Source organism: Leptonychotes weddellii, chromosome 8 (assembly GCF_054177405.1).
Source record: "Leptonychotes weddellii isolate Sample4059 chromosome 8, ASM5417740v2, whole genome shotgun sequence".
NCBI lineage: Eukaryota > Metazoa > Chordata > Mammalia > Carnivora > Phocidae > Leptonychotes > Leptonychotes weddellii.
In genome coordinates, this window is record NC_138376.1 from 29071530 (window position 1) to 29093411 (window position 21882).

A 21882-nucleotide genomic window follows, 5' to 3' on the forward strand; every position below is an offset into this window, starting at 1 on the left:
CCAAAGCTGGTGGCATCACAATGCTGGACTTCAAGCTTTGTTACAAAGCTGTCATCATCAAGACAGTATGGTACTGGCACAAAAACGGGCACATAGATCAGTGGAACAGAATAGAGAGCCCAGAAATGGACCCTCAACTCTATGGTCAACTCATCTTTGACAAAGCAGGAGAGAATATCCAATGGAAAAAGGACAGTCTCTTCAACAAATGGTGTTGGGAAAATTGGATAGCCACATGTAGAATAATGAAACTGGACCATTTTCTTGCACCAATCACAAAGATAAATGGTTGAAAGACCTCAATGTGAGACAGGAATCCATCAAAATCCTAAAGGAGAACACAGGCAGCAACCTCTTTGACCTTGGCCACAGCGACTTGCTAGACACGTCTTCAAAGGCAAGGGAAACAAAAGCAAAAATGAATTATTGGGACTTCCTCAAGATAAAAAGGAAATAGTCAACATAACTGAAAGGCAACCTATGGAATTGGGAGAAGGTATTTGCAAATGACATATCAGATAAAGGGCTAGAATCCAAGATCTATAAAGATCTTATTTAGTGCAATACCCAAAAGACAAGTAACCCAGTTAAGAAATGGGCAGAAGACATGAATAGACATTTTTCCAAAGAAGACATACAGATGGCCAACAGGCATATGAAAAGATGCCCAACATCACTCATCATCAGGGAAATACAAATCAAAACCATGATAAGATGCCACTTCACACCTGTCAGAATAGCTAAAATTAACAACACAGGAAACAACAAATGTTGGTGAGTTTGGGGGGGAAGGGGAATCCTCTTACACTGTTGGTAGGAATCCAATCTGGTACAGCCACTCTGGAAAACAGTATGGAGATTCCTCAAGAAGTTAAAAATAGAACTACCCTATGACCCAGCAATTGCACTACTGGGTATTTATCCAAAGGATACAAACATAGTGATTCAAAGGAGCACATGCACCCCAATTTTTATAGCAGCAATGTCCAAAGTAGCCAAAATATGGAAAGAGCAAATTACATATCAGATAAAGAACTTATTCAGCTCAACACCCAAAAGACAAGTAATCCAGTTAAGAAACGGGCAGAAGACATGAATAGACATTTTTCCAAAGAAGACATACAGATGGCCAACAGACATATGAAATGTCTTCTCAAAGATGAATGGATAAAGAAGATGTGTATATATATACATTGGAATATTACTCAGCCATCAAAAAGAATGAAATCTTGCCATTTGCAATGATGTGGATGGAACTAGAGGGCATTATACTGAGTGAAATAAGTCAGTCAGAGAAAGACAAATACCATATGATTTCACTTACATGTGGAATTTAAGAAAAAAACAGATGAACATAGGGGAAGGGAAAGAAAAATAAAAGAAGATGAAAGCAGACAGGGAGGCAAACCGTAAGAGACTCTTAACTATAGGGAACAAACTGAGGGTTGCCGGAGGGGAGAGGAGTGGGGGGATGACGTAACTGGGTGATGGGCATTAAGGAGTGCACGTGATGTAATGAGCACTAAGTATTCTGTGCAACTGATGAATCACTAAATTCTACTCCTGTAACTCTGTGTTAACTAAGTTGAATTTAAATTAAAAAATTTTTTAAAAGTTAATTTCCAGTTCCAGTTTCACAAGCATGATTCATAGACTTCTTCATTTGGTGAGTTCATATGGCACAGCGCAAGTGGATTCTCTGCCTGGGAGGTCAGATTCAATAATGAGCCTAAATAGGGGCGCCTGGGTGGCTCAGTTGTTAAGCGTCTGCCTTCGGCTCAGGTCATGATCCCAGGATCCTGGGATTGAGCCCCGCATCAGGCTCCCTGCTCGGCGGAGAGCCTGCTTCTCCCTCTCCCAACCGCCCCCCCCCCAACCACTTGTGTTTCCTCTCTCACTGTGTCTCTCTCTGTCAAATAAATAAAATCTTTAAAAAAATAAAGAAATAAATAATGAACCTAAATAGCGTATTCTCCCCCAAATTGTTATCACACTTCTGATCTTACAGTGGCCTCCACTTTCTCTTCACACTCAGTTCCAAGGTGGTGATCTAGTCTAAGGAGCAGTTATCCCTGAATGCAGCCCTCCTGGGGCCGAATTGCCTTGAATCCTATCTCGGAAAATGGGCAGCCATGCAAACAAAACCAAAACAGACAGAAAGCACTGCTTGACCTGACATCTTAAAGGAATAAAAACCCAATTACATTTTCATGGAAGTATCCGTGAAACCACCAAAAAAAGATTCTAATCAAAACATACGGCAAAACTCAAAAATCTTCTTTCCCTCTAAATACCTGTGATAGCATTGTAGCTGCCTCTCCCACTGTCATTCTTTCTCCTCCTTATCTCCAAACACCCCCAAACTCTCTAAAAGCCCAGCCCCTCGCCCTTTGTCTCTCTCCCTTTGCCCTCACCTTTCCGCGTGGTGCCTCCAGTTTCTCCCCACCCATTTCTCTCATCAACACAACCATAGGCCACACCTGTTTGATTCCCAAGGGTCCTTCTTAGAAGCCATGGAGGGAAGGTGGCTATGGCCCTTCAGAAATTGATTTTTTGTCCCAATTCTGTGATAAAATTTATGTTTCATCGTAGTGATCCCTCTCCTATGTTACAGAATGCAGAACTATCTCAATGGGACAAGGACAAGAGGTACATGCTCGAAAGCTGATTCAGATGTCCATGCAGCAGGTAGGTAGCTAGTGCTAGTGTATCATTCTTCCTATTAGCGTTCTGGCCATCAGGTCTACCTTGGACCACCACAGTGGTGGCTGAAGCATTCTGCCTCGGATGCTCCATCATCAGTTTTCCATTACTTTAATGGATGCATAGTTAACCTTTGATTACCAATGAATATTAAACCTCAAGCTGGTTTGCTCCTGACATCCCCACAGAAAGCTTGTTTTATTTTCCATAGTATAAGCTCCATCTTATTTTCACTAAATATATATATATATATTTTTTTACAATTAGGCAGACACACTCCCTGGTTTCTAAGAATGCAGCTCTAGCTAGAATTTCACAATCAATATTAATAGATAGTGCTTAAGAAGTGACAGACCAAGACAGTTAAATCTCAATTTTTGGTTAAAGTCAGACTTCTTTTTTTTCATTAATGCGTAGTTTCAGACAAATAAGAAATATTTGAGGATGTTATGCTTAAATACTGATAATGGTTTTTATTGAAAATTGCAAGCTGGATGGAATGCTGAGAAATGTTTTCCATCACACCTAATAAATACACAGAACATTAATTTTCTAGAGATGCTTGGTAGATAGCAATTTCAGCTATGATAAGAAACCACACCTCTTATAAAAACAAAGTAAGATCTCAGTTTATTTTTAAGCTTTTGATCTCATAAGGTCTGTAGCAACTTTGGTGCAGTTTTTCCTTGGGAATTAATGACCAGAGAGGGTTAATGAGCTAAGTCTCTGCTTGGTCCATCAAATTTTCAAGTTAGTCATTAATTTTCAAGCGCCTGAAGCCTTTATCTTTATCACTTAATTATATTCAATATATAACAATAATATATTGTTATCTAATTTATATATATCAAGGCAATTACATATAATTATTTTTACTCAGATCAAATGATTCTCCATTGAGTGATTTGACAGTTTAACTTTGGACCTTAAATAATTTCTTTAGTTTCCACGAATGGGAAACTTTTAAATTTCAGTACTGCATTCACACTAACCTTCTTTGGAATATTAGCTTTTATAAGTTCCATGTTCTGTTTCTTAAGGTGGGATAAATATTGGTAACAATGACATTATGAGGGAAAAAAAAAAAAAAACCAACAGCCCAGGAATAGGTGCAGCCACTTTGCCATGCGAGGGACACCAGATTTAGGATGAAGCTGACATTGTTGAACAAAATGGGGAACGAGCGAGTAACTGGATCCATGATGGCACCAACTAACTTAACTGTGAGGTCCATCCTCCTCTGCCACCCCAGTTGTCTAGGCCAACATGTCCGCTTTGCTCTTTAAGCCAGTCTGAGTTGTATTTTCCCTCACAGTAGAAGGCATAATACACAAACCGTATATTTACTGTGCTCCGTATTTTGTAGCTGTATTGATCTGATCTCGTTAATAGAAGGGTATCAAAATGTTGTCTGATTAAACTATGTTCTCATAGAACAGTGATGGTTCTGTGACTTATATATTGCTAAAGATAGCTTTATCAAGTATTAAAATAGTGCTTAGTAAGTTTTGTGGTTTCGAGACTATATGGGAAGAGTGATGACAAAGAGTAAGGTTTAGTATTCTGGTAGCCCAAGTCACCAAATGTATCGTCTCCAACTTTCAGGAGATAATGTGCATGTCTCTTTGTGTCTATGGATGATTTGGTTTGGGGGTGAGTCAGTTCTGATTCACTTTAGGACAAGCTTTTACAAATTCCAAAATACCCATTCCCACCATTAGATGGTGCACGTGCTGTACTTACACAAGACTTCAAGTTTTAATTTCTGTTTCCTTCTGAACCAGAGATGGCAGAGTACAATCGTTTTGAACCCACTTGATTCCAGTCTTACCAGTAGCAGAAGAAATGTTTGTATTGACGTATAATCATTTCATTAAAATCAGGTGCTCAAAACAGAGTATTTACATGCCCTAAGTAAAGGTGTTTTTTTTTTTTTAATTATACATTTTGTTTTTTAAATCATGGCAAAAAAATTACAAGAAATTAATATGAAATCATTTTTGAATACAGGGTGGCTGGGTATTACTGCAAAATTGTCACCTTGGCCTAGAATTCATGGAAGAATTGCTAGAGACATTAATTACCACTGAAGCCAATGATGACTCCTTCCGAGTGTGGATAACTACTGAGCCCCATGATCGATTTCCAATCACATTGCTTCAGGTTTGTTACTATGACATAAGTGTCTTTCCTCGAGAGTTATTTGAATAAAGATGGCATAGTGACATTATTGAAAGATGGAAAACATGACAGGGCTTTCAATCCAGCAGAATCTGCAAGATCTTATAATTGTCAAGGTCTTGACTATAATCATCAATATTATATAGCAAATATTTCTGCAGAAGAGTTCTAAGACTCAGTCCTAATTTATGGGGTTTCAGCTATGATTGATGTCATTAGTTTAGAATTTCCACTGACATTTTATGTACCATACGCACACCGTTATCTGAGGTATTGTCATTTCTACTTTATCCTTTACAATAATTTACAGAAACAAAACTACTGTTTGCTTTTTATGACAGACTTCTCTCAAATTCACTAATGAGCCACCACAAGGCGTACGCGCAGGTTTGAAAAGAACATTTGCTGGAATTAATCAAGACCTTCTGGATATCAGTAATTTACCCATGTGGAAGCCCATGCTTTACACAGTAGCGTTTTTACACTCCACCGTGCAGGTAACTTCTGGGCGCAGTTTGCACATTTAAGGGGATGTTAGTGATGCCCTGTTGTTTCTCTGCTGCACTATCTGCTCTCCTTGCCCTGCTTTTTTCCTCCTTCATGGCACTTTGCCCCACCTGGCTTAGTATATATTCGTCTGTGTACTTAACATGTTCCTTGTCCCCGCCCCTCACCCTGGCCATGAGAGTGTAAGACTCTTGAAGACAAAGACTTTGTCTTTTTTGTAACTGCTGAATCCCCTCCAGCATAGCAGCATCTGGGGCATTGCCAGAGCTCAGTAAATATTTGTGAGGTGCACATGGATGATTCAGATAGGAATTTAGTTTTCAAAGTGCCTATGCAGCCAGGAATGGTATGAACACCATCTCATATAATACTCACAACCACATTTCTCAAGGTAGGATTATCACCCTTGTCAAAATGAGGAAATTGATAAGATGTCCAGATGAATAAATAAATGAATGAAGATGGTAGTACTTTTAAGTAGACACTAAAACAGGAGCATCAACTATATGCTAAATGCTTTTCATAGATTATTTAACCAGTCTGACTTTGAAGCCTGTGATTTTCCTCAAATTCTCAGGAATTTACTATCCCTTGGACTGTCTCAAATAATAGGAGAACTTTGTTAAACTAGACACAGGGACAACAGAGCCCCAGTCCAGCTGTGGGTCCATCCCCCCATCTCTTCAGTGTGTGAAAATAAATTAATTGCACCTCAGGAAAAATAGAATAAAATAAAAATGAGGAAATTGAGGCTCAGAGAGGTTAAGTTCATTGGCGGTAGATCTAGGGGTCAAGCCTGACACTTCTGCCTCACACGGAAGTATGTTTTGAGCCCACCAGTGAAGGTGGTGCTGATATTGGGAGGAACAGTGGTTATCTGTCATTTCCAGGTTGTTTGTGATTTGCTTTTGCTATACACTTATATATTAATATAGTAATTTTATGGCTTCACAACCACTTGTCTGTGGGATATTCTCATTTTGTTATTGCTCTGTTCTACATTTGATTTTATATTTTGGTCTGTATTTCAAAGCTGTATAAATTTAACATACTTGATTCACTCCTTGACTTCAGAGAGAGAGATGAACAGGCTCCTTTAACCATTTCCACATTTCTTCCTTCGCTGAGGCTGGAGTGAGAAAGGAATGAATGACGTGGCTTGTGCCAGGAGCCATGGTTTAGCTATGCACAGTGGCACGGAGAGCTTCACCTCCTCTCTCCCCAACCTGCCCAAAGGGGGAGGGGAATTTGGTGCTCATCCCAGAACATCCTGGGCGTATTTATCCTCAGGTTCCTTGTCCCTGCCACTTTACCAGGATCCTTGCTACCCAGCAGGGAGGGCTGCGTAGAGGAGACAATTGTGCATCTCCTGCCTGTTGGTCCCCTAACCCTGAGAGAGTTAAAATCAGGTTAAACATGTTGTGGGTGGTTCTTTTTACTAAGTCCGATTGTGGCCTTTGGATTGTAAATTATAGCTTTCAAGTCACTGAAACCTATTTCACACATTCTTATCTGGGAATTGTTTGCTTTGCTAGGCCTTATCATACTCTAATACAAATATTACTTTAACTCTGTTATTTAATTCCCAATTCACAAATAATAATATTTTATGATTCTGTTCCCAGTAGTGATGATTCAACTCTTCCACCGGGCTTATCATGGGGAGATGATTGGGGGATTTTCCATATGGTCAGTGCAGCAACCTGTGTTTTTGTGGCCATTATCCAAGTGCTACACAGAAGGACAACAGCAGGGCCATGGGCCAGTCATGGGGCTAAGGTGTGCTTGCACTTGACATGACATGTATTTGGGTTCAAACAGAAAAAGCCTCCATTGCTAGGAGATTGAATGTCTAGGAGGTTAAATCCAGTCATAGTGTGCTGGAAAGAGCACCTCATTGAGGACCAGGAGGCTGGGACATTAGACTCACTGTGAAATCAATTAGCTGTGTGAGGATCATCAAGTTATGTCCCTCTTGGGACCTCTGTTTCCCCATCTGTGTGTTTAGAGGCAGAAGGAGGTGAGCCTTCAAGTTTTTCCCATTTCTAAAACCCTGTTATCAAGTTCTATGACTACCCAGGGAGCATAGATAATTCAAGCATGGCTTCCTCTGTCCTGTTTTCATCACTAGCAGAAATATTTACTATGATAGCACCTAAATATTTTCTTTTACTTGTTAGGATAGAGCTGGCTTGAAAGGAAAACGCAGAATTCTTGAGGGGCCTGTGGTCCTGGGCCAGCAGCATCCACATGGCCCGGGAGCTTGTAAGAACTGTGTCTCAGGCCCCACCCCAGACCTGCTGAATCAGAATCTGCATTGTAATAAGATGCCCAAGTGACTCCTGTGTGTATTAAAGTTTAAAGTGCAGCCACTACTAGAAGGACAATTCTGGGTTTGATTGATTGTGACTTAGATTTCTCTAGTGTTGGACACAATAGCCAAACACTTGATTTGTTAACTGATTGATCGACTTCTCCAAATTTAACCTAGATATCGCTTGCTCTATGCAAATATGAGGTATATGCATTTGTCCTTGCAGAGACAGACAAAAAGAACAGGGAATTGGTTCATGTCACATAATCTGAAGCTTCAGGCCTGGGAGGAGTTCATGCTGGAGCCCATCACCCCTCAGAATACAGAACCTGATAGTGAAATAGAGGTCAAATGGGAGAGCTGTGTGACCTCCATGTAGTTCGCTTACTGAATTGTGGTTTGGCCTCATGCCATCAACTTATCCCTGCTCAAGGGCATCATGTGTTATGTGAACCTCACTCATTGTTACAGAGAACAAAATGAACACCCTTCCCCCCTCCCCCCATAAGAAGGGGAAGTAGACTTGGCTGGTCAAGGACAAGTGTCTTGGGTGGTATAGTGAAGGGTGTGGTTTGTTTTGTGGATGAGGTAGGAACAGACTTACCCAGTAGAAGGGGGCCCTGGGTGCTTCCATGGGAACCTGCAGAGATACACAAGCCAATTCTGCACTGAGTTCTTCTTGCCCCAGACTCCCCTGGGCTTCCCTCCCCTCTCCACCAGGAACTTACCATCCACAGAGGCCAGGAAGTTACTGCAGCAACAGAGCTCTTACTGCAATTGGGTGATGTCTCTGCCCTAGCCAGCCAGCCCTCCTGCCCTCCCCATGGGAGACCACCACCATCCCCAGCATCCTAGTGGATGCCTTGGCTCCATTTGGCCACTAATCCCTGAGGACATTTCCACATCCTCTTGGAGGTTACTCTCAGTGGGATCTTCCCTCTGGCCTTAATATCATTTCTCTATGGTTTCCCAGAAATTCCAGTGCAGCACCATTCTGGGTTTCAGAGCAAGGCTACATTCATCCTTCAGAATCTTAATTTTAAATGTATCTTCCTCCAAAGTCTTGGTCTTTTGAAACTCAATAATTACATTGTGGTGTCCTCCCAATACCTCCTGCAGAAAGTCAGAATAGCATTTTCTGGTGGTCGGTGTACCATCCTTTGATGGTCAATGTACCATCCTTTGTTTGAACAGTACATTGGACCCAGTACATGTCTAATGCAATGGTTCTCAGTCATTGCCTGAGCCCCCAAATCCCTGGGAGGAGGCGGCAAGGTGAGGTGTTCAGTCCTAAAAACTTCAAGTGATTCTAATACACAACAAGAATTGAGAATAACTGCCAAATATCCATTGCCCTTAAGACAGGAGTCCTTCATCACTTTTATGTCCTTTCCATGGTTTGGAATTTTTCTCCTCATCACCTTGGCTTGCCAACATTGAGGCGTACTTTTTGGGACTTTTCTAATGGTTTACGTACAAGTCTATGAGGTTTTTTGCTAGTCATTGATTAGGAGCTTTCGGGTCTTGCAGTGGCAGTTGTAGACTTGGATGTTTTATCTTGGCCCTTAAAGATAATTAAATATTAAATAAAAATGGCCATATCAAACAGGATCCAGGTCTGTGTTGGGCTATGGGAGGTGGGTTCATTGGGCTGAGGTAGAATCTAACATAAAATTGGAAATGGCTTTGGCATCATTAAGATGATGACTCAGTTGAGCAGCTTGTCTTCAACATCCAAAGGAGGATTCCAAGTTTTCCATATTTCACTAGCAGTTCTCTGTTTTGTAGATTCTTTGGTATACAAAGAAGGAACCATATTGGTCAAATTCAGTAAAGAGTAGACTAGTCTTCCTAAAATCACCATTCTCCAACTTAATAATGAATAATAACTCCCTTCTGTTGAATCAGGTTTTAGCTCTTTATCCTGACATTCAAATCTGTCTATGTTCTACCTCTGAATCATCACGTGAGCATGTAGTTCTAGCTACTCACCCAAGGTCACTCTCTGCTGCAGTAAAACCACTTACCTGCAGCCCCCTGCTAGATGAATCAGGAGCTTGGTGTTCCTATCTTTGCTCATGGCCTTCGCCAAGCCCGGAAGTCTTTTTTCCCTTCTTTTCAAAGACCAGCTTCAGTTTCATTCTTCCCAGAAGCCTCTGATTGAATGTCTTCTTCAGGCTTATCATTTGTTACATTTTGACAGTTAATTATAGTCACCATCACATTGTCCTTTCCTTGTTTCCAAGTCTTATTTTCTCAACTAGATTGAAACTTCTTGAAAATACATTGATTTTAATGTTTTTCCATTGTCTCACATAGGACTCATCCATAGTTTCAAAAATACTATTTGGACTGAAGAAATTCAGTATTCCAAATTTTCCAAATCTAGCAAAGCCCCCTGCTTTTGAGCTTCCAAATGAGTTATTAGTTCTTCTCCCGATGGTTTGAATCTATTCTGATAGTATTCCAAGGTGATAATTCAGGGTTCTTTATTTCCTGTCACTTAGAGAGATCAGTGAGTACCAAAAAAAGTTGCAAGAAAATGAAATGACTTCATTTGTGAAAGAAAAGTCACCCCCCCAAGATTTTGTCTTTTTTTTCCAAGATAAGGTGAACAGTCTATAACTTTAGTGAACCAACCTAAAAAGTAAATGCTTTAAATGAAATTTGATAGTAAACAGCATAAAGTGAAACAAATCTCAGCATTATAGCAATTTTTTTTGTTTTTGTTTTTTTAGATTTTATTTATTTATTTGACAGAGAGAGAGACAGCCAGAGGGAACACAAGCAGGGGGAGTGGGAGAGGGAGAAGCAGGCTTCCCGCGGAGCAGGGAGCCCGATGCGGGGCTCGATCCCAGGACCCTGGCATCATGACCTGAGCCGAAGGCAGGCGCTTAACGACTGAGCCACCCAGGCGCCCCCAGCATTATAGCAATTTTTAAAGATCATATTTTAAGGAGCAATGGAATTGCAATGACTCAGTGCGTGTAAATGGAAGTGTTTCCATAGAGCCAATTTAAGCAGTTTTAGTAATTGGAAAGGAAGAATTATTTTTCATTCAGTCTCCTGTCTAATTGAACAGTAAATTTCAAAAATTAAGTCAAACATAGGTGAAACTATTTTAGAGTTGATTCTCTTTTTTAAAAAACAATGGGAAAACATTTTCATTTCACCAATAAGTGGTTAGCTTTCTTCTTTTTGAAGGCTTCAAGATGGAAGAAATTCCAGAGGCTCAAGGTTTAGCTAAACCTGAATGCATTTTCATGTTAATATTGCATAGAGTCTCCCAACTCACTCTTGCTCTAAAATAACCTGGAGGAGGCTCACCTCAATGTTTCTGGGATCCACTCAAAAAATTCTTTTGAATTTCTGTCTCAGCCTCAGAAATCACCCCCAAGAGGGTGAGGAGAATGCCTTTCATTCTGATAATAATCAACAATCAATCTAGTGTTTATTATACAATCATAATCCTTTTCCCAAAAAAGGTGCAAAAGGGGAGACAAAAATGGGAGACATGTTTCTCACCATTAAGGTTCAAAATCTGGTTACAGAACCAAATATTTCAACATGAAACAATTAAAAAAAAACCACGTCATGGCAACATAAATGTTGAGAACAGGAAGCAGAAAGACATCAAGAGAAGTTGACACATTTAAGAGCTGGGGTTCTCCCTCATGCACCGGGGATGATACCACGTCTCTCCATCTGTTGAGGCACCTCTGCTCCTTCTCACCTTCTCTATGTTCAAGGTGGAAGATGGTGCTTCACAGCTGCCAAGTTTTTAAGTCTCCCTGGTTTAAGCTCTAACTCGGATAAATTCTAGAGAACAATTCTGAGCTCTAAGTTCAAATTCCTGGGAGGAGGAATCTGGTTGGCTTTTCTTGGGCTGGCTGTCCATCTTCTATCTAATTAGCTAAGGGATGAGGGTGGGAGTCACACCATACAAATGTCTAATACCTGACAACCTAACCTAAAGAAGTACCCATCTAGAAATAATGTTGGTAGTTTACATTTTTAAGAGTTGTTTGTTTGCCCTCAGTCTTGTTAAAAAAGGAGACAACAGACCCAGAATGGAGTTACTTGTGCTAAGCCCACATCGCCAAACTGAAACCAATACGTAACCTAACTGCAATTTCAACCTTCTCTAGGAATGTAATTTTAACTGGTTAGTCTGGAATTTCCTGGTCAGCACTAGTGAGGTAATCCCTTAATAAACCCCTTTTCTCATCCAAAGGAAGGTCACTTTGCCCAAAATAATTCTTTTCCTTATTTATGACTTCCTTGTGCCATCCCCTCTCTGCCTTTAAAAACCGTTCCTTTTCTGTAGCTCTTTGGGGCTCCTTCCTATTTGCTAAGTGGGATGCTGCCTGATTTCATCAATCGTTCAATAAAGCCATGGAGATCTTTAAGATTTACTTGGTTGAATTTTTATTTAACAGTCTGATCTCCCAGGGTCAGGAATCTGGACCCATATTACCCAAATTAATTTTCATGGTTTACTTAATATTTTAAAAGCACAGTCTGAAAATCAGTAATTAAACCTTCTTGCTTTCTGAATTTTTTTCTCTGACCCGTCTGAATTTGTCTAAACTAAAATTCATTTAGATTCCTTAAATGGTGGTATTAATTAGGATCTAAAGCATGGAGCAGCTATAGTAAGAAGTATTGGAATGACCTGTGAAAACAGCATGTGAGTGTGTGTGTGTGTGTGTGTGTGTGTGTGAAGGCAGAAGAGAGAAAGAAAAGTTAGTATATATTTAGAGGTAGAGAAGTAGAATTATATCTTTCTATAAATGTTTTGGGATTCTATTCTCCCCATGAATTCTCACCTCAATCACTAGGGTCAAAGGGCTAGGAGCTAACCCAAATAAATAATTGGACCTTCCTTAGAGACTGGTTGTGCGCCGAGGCAGAGAAAGCTGATTGTATAGTGATATTTGAGTTAACTTATGTGGTTTGCTAGGTGATCAGAGCCTGGAAGTACCAGTTCTAACATGGTCTCCAGAATATTGAGGCAACTGAATCATTTGATCTGAGCCCCTTTGGATTGCTTATGGGCAATTTGGCAATTCAAAACAGTTAGCCACTGTTCCATAGGAGAGAACAAATGAGGGCAATGTGAAAGTTTTAAGAAGGATGTGTCATGTTTCACCATAGAGATCTGGGGTTTTCTAAGTCTGAAATTGCAAGATTACAAAGTGAAACTAGCAGGGGGTCTAAATGCTCTCAAGTACTTAAGTTATTCAACTGGAAAAACAAAAATTTAAACCCTTACATTTAACATTTGAAATGTTTAAGAGTCCAATTTAGTATAAATGAATTCTTTTAACAGACATTTATTGAGCACCTACTGCATTTTTTTGAATTGGCAATGGAAACCTAGACTTTTTTTTAAAGCCCCCAAACTCCAATTTGGCAAATATTTGAGGATTTGTTCTTTTTTTAATGATTTTTATTTATTTATTTTTGCAGGATAGAGAAAGCACGCACATGTGCACATGAGTGGGGTGGGGGGGTGGGAGGGTAGAGGGAGAAGCGGACTCCCCGATGAGCAGAGAGCCCGATGCGGGACTCGGACTCGATCCCAGGACCTTGGGATCATAACCTGAGCAGAAGGCAGACACTTAACCGACTGAGCACCCAGGCGCCTGAGGATATGTTCTTGTAAACCATCTGGCCATAGAGCCATAAAATAGTATTTCTAGTGGTTAATATATCCAAAATTGTATACTGTTCTTTTATGACATCAACTTATCTCTGTATCATGCTTTAATTTTCCTGTATTTTATGTTTTAATAATAATAAGAGAAATCAGCTGCATTCAATTTTAAAAATCTCACTTATTTTCCTTGGTGTTGTTAAGGAGCGACGCAAATTTGGTCCCTTAGGATGGAATATTCCCTATGAATTCAATTCTGCTGACTTTGCAGCCAGTGTCCAGTTCATTCAGAATCACCTTGATGAATGTGATATTAAAAAAGTGAGTGAAATTGTTATTTTTCCCCATTTTTATTGTCCTCAAATCAAGGTTCTACAGACATTTTCAGCCTATAATACACAGTTGAACCTGCTGAGGTTTCCCCTACCTCCCCCCAAAGGGACTGCTCATTCTAATCCATTGTTCACTGGTCCAGCCGTTTCCCCTCACACCCCTACTGCCCCTAGGAGTGTGTTTGGACCCTAATCTCAGACTTGTGTTCCCCACTCTCGTCTCTCTCCCGTGCACATACAGCAGAGACAGACCACAAATGATGCAACTCATTGTGTGCAGAAACTCCACAACCTTCCTCATATCCCACCTAACTGCCCCCAGTGCACTTCAAGAGAATGTACACCTGAAATCAGACCTTTTCTTCCAGCATCTCATTGATGCCTCTTCAGAAGTGAAAATGTTATCTCAGCCCACACAAGAGTTCTTTCTCAGCTTTAGTCACATCTTAACAGATGTTTAAACTTACACAAATAGATGGCAATAATTTCTAATGATAGTCACTGCATTTCACAGTTCTCAAAGTGCTCATGCATGGAGGATCTCACCTGAACCTTCACAACTCTGTGAGGTTGGCACAGAGGGCATTACTGTTATCCCCATTTTACTGATGAGGTAATGGACAAAAGAGAATAAAGGACTTCCTTCAGGTCACAAAGCTAAGAACACAACCCAGTTTTCCCTCCACGTGTGTTAGAAAGGGTTGGAAATCCGTTTTCTCTATGATCTGGAGCAAGTTCATGAGCCTCTCAGAGCCTGTTTCCTCATCTACAAAGCAGTCTGGGTTTCTGTAAGGAATAAGTGAATTAGCATTTGTGAAAGCACAGTATATGGTGCACAATAAGAACTCAATAAATTCCAGTTTCCTACTGTCTCCCCTTCTCTCCTTTCTCATAGTAGATCTTGAAGCTAATTATAGATACTGGAGTATCAGTGTGGTGATGGTAAGCTATGATGAATTTTTATGTGGGCCGCTGGAGGATCTAGAATCAAGCCATTATTTTTCCTTGAAGTTATAAAGGGATATTAAATTGAGTATGACAGCTTGATGAAAAATTACATTGTATGGGTTCATACTCTGTTATTATTTATCATTTTGTATATACAAATAATAGTTAACCTTGAAATAGTTGTTTTGAAAGGCAGTGGAGCTGATGAATCAGAATTTAGCCAAAAGAAAGTAAATTTAAAAAAAATCAAGCATTCTTACTTTTCCTACCCCAAATGTATTAAGTAAAAAAAAAAAAAACTATTAATATTTGTAATGTATTGCTAGGATAAGATTGCTATGGAAATTAATAAATACTTTGATTTAGTTATAGCTCACAGAATGAGACAGCAAAGGATTGCATTGTAGAAAAATGTTGTGAATGAATAATTTTCTGGTTGTTCTCATACTGATTCAGAAAATATATAACTAAGAAAGCATATTAAACCATTGATTACTTGATTTTTTTCCCCTTTCTTCACTAAACATGACTTTTTTCTAACAGCTTGGCATTACTATAATGAGTATTATAGATGATTACATCCACAGAGTGAAAAAATAGTCTCCCCCCCATTTTAAATGATCAATGAGTAATATATTCACTTGATATTTAGTATTGTAGATTTTTCTTTGGTGACCAAACCCTGGCAGTTTCAGTCATGTAATAGCAAAAGAGCTACTAAGAGAAGATTATGAGTCATTTTAAATGTGATCTAGTTCGTGCTTCCTTTTTGAGACGTTTTCTCCAGGGAAAGACCTGAAATGTTCAGAGTTTCTTGTTTGGATTGATAATGAATAATCTCTTGTATTTTTAATAAAGGGTGTATCATGGAGTACTGTTCGGTACATGATTGGAGAAGTTCAATATGGAGGCCGAGTGACAGATGACTTTGATAAACGTCTACTTAATTGCTTTGCTAGAGTAAGTCAATTTACAGAAAAAGCTTGGGACACATTTCATTGCATTTTCCTTTTAAACAAGAATTTTTGTTTGTTTGTAAATCAGTGAGCCAAACTTAAGGGGGAGGAAACCCAGAGAGCATAACTGCTGAAAAGAAACAGCAAACAAAACCCAAACCCAAACTAAAGCCAAAGCCAAACCAATTAGCTATCTTGCTTGTGGTCCAGAACACAATAGCAGTCAACTTTCAATGGTCTGTAAATTTTCCCCTGTATAAATGAATTGCTTATTTTCAGGGTCTCTCCCCACTGCCCCTCCTCCATGAAAACATGACAATTTATTTGCTACTTCCTCTGAGTGCAAGTCTCACGAAGATTTCAAACCCCCAAATAAGTGGCTGGAGAATTAACCGTGATTCGAGTATTCTCATCTTTTCCATTAGGACAATTGAAAGTTGATGGAGTGTTCATTTTTCCCTCTGTGCCCAGTAAAATCTACATACATCACATTGGCAAACATTTTCTAGAGAAAATTATTCCTTAACAATTACAGTGTTCACATCAGTGATAAATTGTATAAATATATGTACCAGACTCAAACTCTTCTTAAAATTTTTACATGTTAAAGAAGCAATATACATTACCTAAGTGGGAAAAATCAGATTTATGAGTATTTTATGGTTATTTGAATTCTTTATAGTAGGATCTATATTGGTAATTCTCTGTTTCAATGATTTTTTTTCCCCTTAACAAAAACAGCAAAGCATAAACTTTGGGGGTATTTTGGTAAATTGGAGGTTGACCAGGAATCTGATTTTTCTTTCAATTCTTATTTATTTTTGCAAGTTTTTCTTAATGCCATATGTGGAGAAAGGTGGATGGTGATAATTGTTGTGTGGAGGTGGGAGCCTGGCTGCTGGAGATTAAGTCAGTACAGACCTTCTAGAAAGCAACTGGGCAAAACTTACTGAAATTAAGTATTCAGGTAGACACATACCAGAACATTTCTAGAAAAAATCCACAAATGGACATATACAATAATGTTTATGGCAATATTGTATGTGGAGCTGAAGGTAACCATCATAGGTTGGGCTGCCTGTGGATGCCCCTTCCCCAGGGTACGACCTTGGTTGAGGCAGGCTCCCTTCTACCAGGTCAGTACCTTGGGAGGGACAATGTGATGAGCCCTAGGTAGCCAATCCTCCAGACAGCTGAGGAAGTGAGTGCCTGGGTCCTGAAGAAGGAACTGATGGTGCATTGCAACATCCCCTACAAATGCCTGAGAATCCTAAGAAATAGTGAATGAGCACAACAGAATACTATTGCTCACCCTTCTAGGGTACAATCTGGTGGCATTTAGTCATATCAAGTGTGTGATACTTTCTGAACCAGACTCCCTGAATATATGTCCCAGAGAAACTCGCAAACTATGGAGATCAGGACTGAATGGGGAAAAACGAAAATAAAAGGGGCCTAGACTCTGGGCACCTGGATGGCTCAGCTGGTCTGACCCTTGATTTCAGCTCAGGTCATGATCTCAGGGTTGTGAGATTGAGCCCCACATTGGGCTCCATGCTGAGCGTGGAGCCTGCTTAAGATTCTCTCTCTCCCTCTCCCTCTGCCCCTCCCCCCTGCTTGCTCTCTTTCTCTCAGAAAAAAGGGGGGCCTAGACTCATGAGAATGATAAAATAAAGAAATATGCTAAACTCACCTCTATATCTGAGGTCTAAAGGAATAAGAAGATGTCTTACATACTGTGTGTTAGAATAATTTGAAAAGTACCTAAAATTGGAGTTTCAGTACTCGAGATTCTGAGAAGTGGTTAGATTTTGCATATATTGTACAGATACTACCAGCAGAATGCTGATGGTGAAAGATGAGGGGGTCAAGAATCACTCCTAGCTTTGACTTAAACAACTGGGTAGAGAATAGGACTATTTACAGAGGAGAAGGGCTACAGAAGGAATGAGTTTTATTGGCTGGGGCCAGAAATTAGAAGTTCTGTTCTGATCATGTAACTTTTGAGATGCCCACTAGACACCCAAATGGAGTTGTCTAACACTGAAGTTCCCTAAAGGCAGGGACTTTGCCTGATTACATCACTGCCAGATTCCCAGCATGCAGAGCAGAACCTAGAACATACTACATGCTCAATAAATATTTGTTGAATAAGAGAAGGAAGAAAGGTAAACAAGGCAGTTGGATTTACAGGTCTGGAGCTCAGGAGAGAGGTCAGGGCTAGAGAAAAAGTGTTGGAATTTGTCAGCATATAGATGGCATTTGAAGTCAAGATAATGGATGAGAGCATCATCTAAGAAGAAAGTGTAGAGAAAGAAAACAAGCTAAAGACAGGGCTTTGAGTATTTTAATGTATCAGGAAAGAAGAAATGGTCAACTGAGAGAGGTCAAGGAAGATGAGGAAAGGGACTTTACCTGTACTTAGTATTTGCCTGATAGATCTTTAAAAAATATTAAATCTTTAAGAAATATTAAATATACAGAAAAGTGTATAAAACATAAACATACAGTTTACTGTCTCTTCAAATAGACATAGAATATTTCCAGCTCTCCCAAAGACTCACGCATGTCCCTTCTCCATCACAACCCCCCATTCCCTCAAGGTAACCACAATTCTGACTTATACAAACTGTTTCTTTCTCATTATACTTTTACCATCTAAGTAAGTACTCCTTATTAACATAGTTCAATTTTGCCTGTTTTTGAACTTCATATAAATAGAACCATAGAGTATGTTCTCCTTTTGGTGTCTGGCTTCTTTTTCTCAATACGGTATTTTGAGATTCACCCATGTTGTGTGTATTCTACTCGTTATCCTTTCCTGTGTTGGGTTCCGTTGTATTGTATTGGTGGAAATTAGGATTGTTTCCATTTGGAGCTATTACAAATAATGCATCTGGAGACAGTCTTGTACAAAGTTCTTGGAGCACATGAATATGCCTTTCTAATAGGAGCGGAATTGCTAGGTTATAGGGTTTGCATACTTTCCATTTTAGTCGATCACATCAACCTGGTTTCCAAAGTGTTGTTCCAAGAATACATCCAGCAGAAGAATGAGATATCTCATTTCACCACATCCTCACCAACACTGGGCATCATTAGTCTCTTAAATGTTAGCCATTCTGGTGGATATATAATGGTATCTCACTCTGGTTTTAATTTTTATTTCTCTGAATGCTAATGGACTTGAGCACCCTCATATGTTGATTCACTGTTTTAGTTTTCTCCTTTGTGACTTGCTTGTATGTTCTTGCTTCTGTTTCTCTCAAGTTATGCATCTTTTTAAAATATTGATTTACAGGAGCTTTTTGCATATTCTGGATGTAATTTCTTTGTTGATTATGTGGTTGTAAATTTCTTTTCCCACTCTGAGCCTTGCCTCTTCACTCTTGTATTAGTCTTTTAATGATTAGAAATACTTAATTTCAGTATACCTGGTATATATTTTTCTATTCCTTTTATTTCAACTTTTCTGTGTCATTATGTTTCAGATTTATCTCTTATAAACAACAAATAGCAGGAATTTTTAGTATCTACTCTGAAGCTCTCTGTATTTTAATAGGCAAATTAATCATTTTATTGTTGTGATTACTGCTATGTTTTGACTTATTCTACCATCTTATTTTGTGGGTTTCATTAGCCATACCTTTTTTTGGCCTTTTTTTCTTCTTTCCTGCTTTTAAAAAAAATTTTTTTTTATCTTTCTGTATTGGTGAAATCTACCCTACATTTTAGGTTTTACCTTCGAGCCCTTCTGACTTGTATCTTCCATATTAAACTCTGTGGAGTATTTTGGCTCCTCCTCATTTTTATTCCCATCCCTGTTACTCATTATGATAATTTTACAACCAGTGCTGATTTAGATTTACCAATATGTGTACTGGCTATTAGAAGGAGGGCAGCCCATTCCTTATGATGGGGGAAGCCTAGGAAACCTATGGGTGGCAGAAACAGGGAAGTTTGGTGGGGGAAGATGGGGTTGTTTTCTTCTAATTGTATCTATCTTCAGAGTGAAATAAGAAGCATCATCAGTTAAGGGGATGCAGGTCATCAGCTGAGGGGAGGGGATGGCAAGTTTGGGACATTTGAGGAAAGGGGAAGAGATGTGAAATAGTTGCCTTGGAGAGTGGGAAAGGGAAATATGTGATCCTAATACATACACTCGTCCTCCCCCACTAAATTGTAAGGCCATTAAAATAAGAAACAGGTCATCTAAGTCTCTGTGTCCTTTCTAGCACCTAGGATACACTCAATACATGTTTGTTGATGATAATAAACATAATTTAATCTCAGCAGATTGAATTTTATGTGCCTGGAGTCATAGTCGTCTAAGAGTAGACTGTATTGAATTTTTACTGAATTTTACTTTACCCAGAGCACAACCTGAAAATCAGGTATACTTTTTTTTTTAACAACATTTTATATTAGCTTAAAAAAATTGCTTAGACTTTTTCTAAGAAGTAGAGTTCAAGGAGAGTCCTGATTAACCAACTCCCTTAGTCGGTTTGTCTTTGTTTTATTGAAACTGCCTTACTTAAAGGTGGCAGGAACACTGCAGTTTGCTGGCAAACTGAAGGGGATTTCTAAGAGACCTCTTTGCCCTCCACATCAGAACAAAATGGGCTCTCTGGATCACAGCTCAAAGCTGCTTGTGGGCAAAGGGAGGGAGAGGAAGAGAGCCTGTTGCTCAAACTGTGGCACCTTCAAGACCTCCAGGTGGACAGTTCCTGCCTCTGACCTGAATCTGTCTTCCCCCTCTTCTACTTCTCTATTCCTGCCCTACACTGCCCCCTCCCCCCACCCCTATATTCAGGGCAATAGAATAGTCAGCAGACCCCAACCCCCTCTCAGAAGGCTACAATTCTCCATCCTCTGGGCCTGGGCCCCACCTGGGGGAAGCCCATCTGGGATTTAATCACTGCCCTAAATGAAAAGTTCATCCTACCATTGCCCATCCTTTTGCTCCTGGGCAGCTTATCCACCCATCATTCCCTGCACCCCCCCCAGCCCCCACTTCTTTCTCTCTGTCTCTCTCCTCATTTCCCTTAGAATTGCTCCACCTTCAATGGCTCCAGCTCTCTGAGCACTGGGCAGACCCGCCCCTTACTCCCACCAAATGTACACTTCATCCTGCACTGCCTTCAGCCTCCTGTCTCATCTGTTCCTTCCCCTTGCCTGTTCCAGATGGTCCCACAATAACCAGAGAGGTGAGTTTGGGTCTCTGGCTATAAGGACATGGGGTTACCAGGAACCTCTACTGAAAAAGGCTGCAGAAAACACTATGGAGCCCACATGCTGCCTTCCCCTATCTCAGTCTCTGCTTCAGTCCTACCTTCTGACCTGCTGACCTAACCTCCTTGTGACCACTTTACCCTGACCATGCTACCCAGAGGGAGGCTCGGTTTAACTGTCTTATCAGTGCCTTCAAGTTGGACCCTCTGTCTCTATGACTTTCAATCTGGGGCTTATCTTTGTTTTTATTTATTTTTTTATTAACATATAATGTATTATTTGTTTCAGGAGTACAGGTCTGTGATTCATCAGTCTTACACAATTCACAGTGCTCACTATAGCACATACCCTCCCCAGTGTCCATCACCCAGCCACCCCATCCCTCCCACCCCCCTCCACTCCAGCAACCCTCAGTTTGTTTCCTGAGATTAAGAGTCTCTTATGGTTTGTCTCTCTCTCTGGTTTCATCTTGTTTCATTTTTCCCTCCCTTCCCCTATGATCCTCTGTCTTGTTTCTCAAATTCCTCATATCAGTGAGATCATACAATAATTGTCTTTCTCTGATTGACTTATTTCGCTTAACATAATACCTTCTAATTCTATCCACGTTGTTGCAAATGGCAAGATTTTGGTTTTTTGGATGGCTGCATAATATTCCATTGTATATATCTACCACATCTTCTTTATCCATTCATCTGTTGATGGACATCTAAGCTCTTTCCATAGTTTGGCTATTGTGGACATTGCTGCTATAAACATTGGGGTACATGTGCCCCTTTGGATCCCTACATTTGTATCTTTGGGGTAAATACCCAGTAGTGCAATTGCTGGGTCGTAGGGTAGCTCTATTCTCAACTTTTTGAAGAACCTCCATTCTGTTTTCCAGAGTGGCTGCACCAGCTTGCATTCCCAACAGTGTAGGAGGGTTCCCCTTTCTCTGAATCCTCGCCAACATCTGTTGTTTCCTGACTTGTTAATTTTGCCATTCTGACTGGTGTGAGGTGGTATCTCATTGAGGGTTTTTTTTTTAATTTTTTATTGTTATGTTAA

General features: G+C 39.9%; 1 protein-coding gene across 1 annotated transcript in view; it reads left to right on the forward strand.

The window, feature by feature from the left end:
• Window positions 1-21882, forward strand: part of DNAH8 (dynein axonemal heavy chain 8) — a 251864-nt gene that overhangs the window by 193882 nt on the left and 36100 nt on the right. Inside the window, exons 57-61 of the mRNA XM_081827548.1 lie at window positions 2615-2688; window positions 4714-4866; window positions 5226-5381; window positions 13569-13685; window positions 15503-15671. Of these exons, the coding sequence (XP_081683674.1) occupies window positions 2615-2688; window positions 4714-4866; window positions 5226-5381; window positions 13569-13685; window positions 15503-15671 (669 nt within the window). The remainder of the gene's footprint in view (window positions 1-2614; window positions 2689-4713; window positions 4867-5225; window positions 5382-13568; window positions 13686-15502; window positions 15672-21882) is intronic.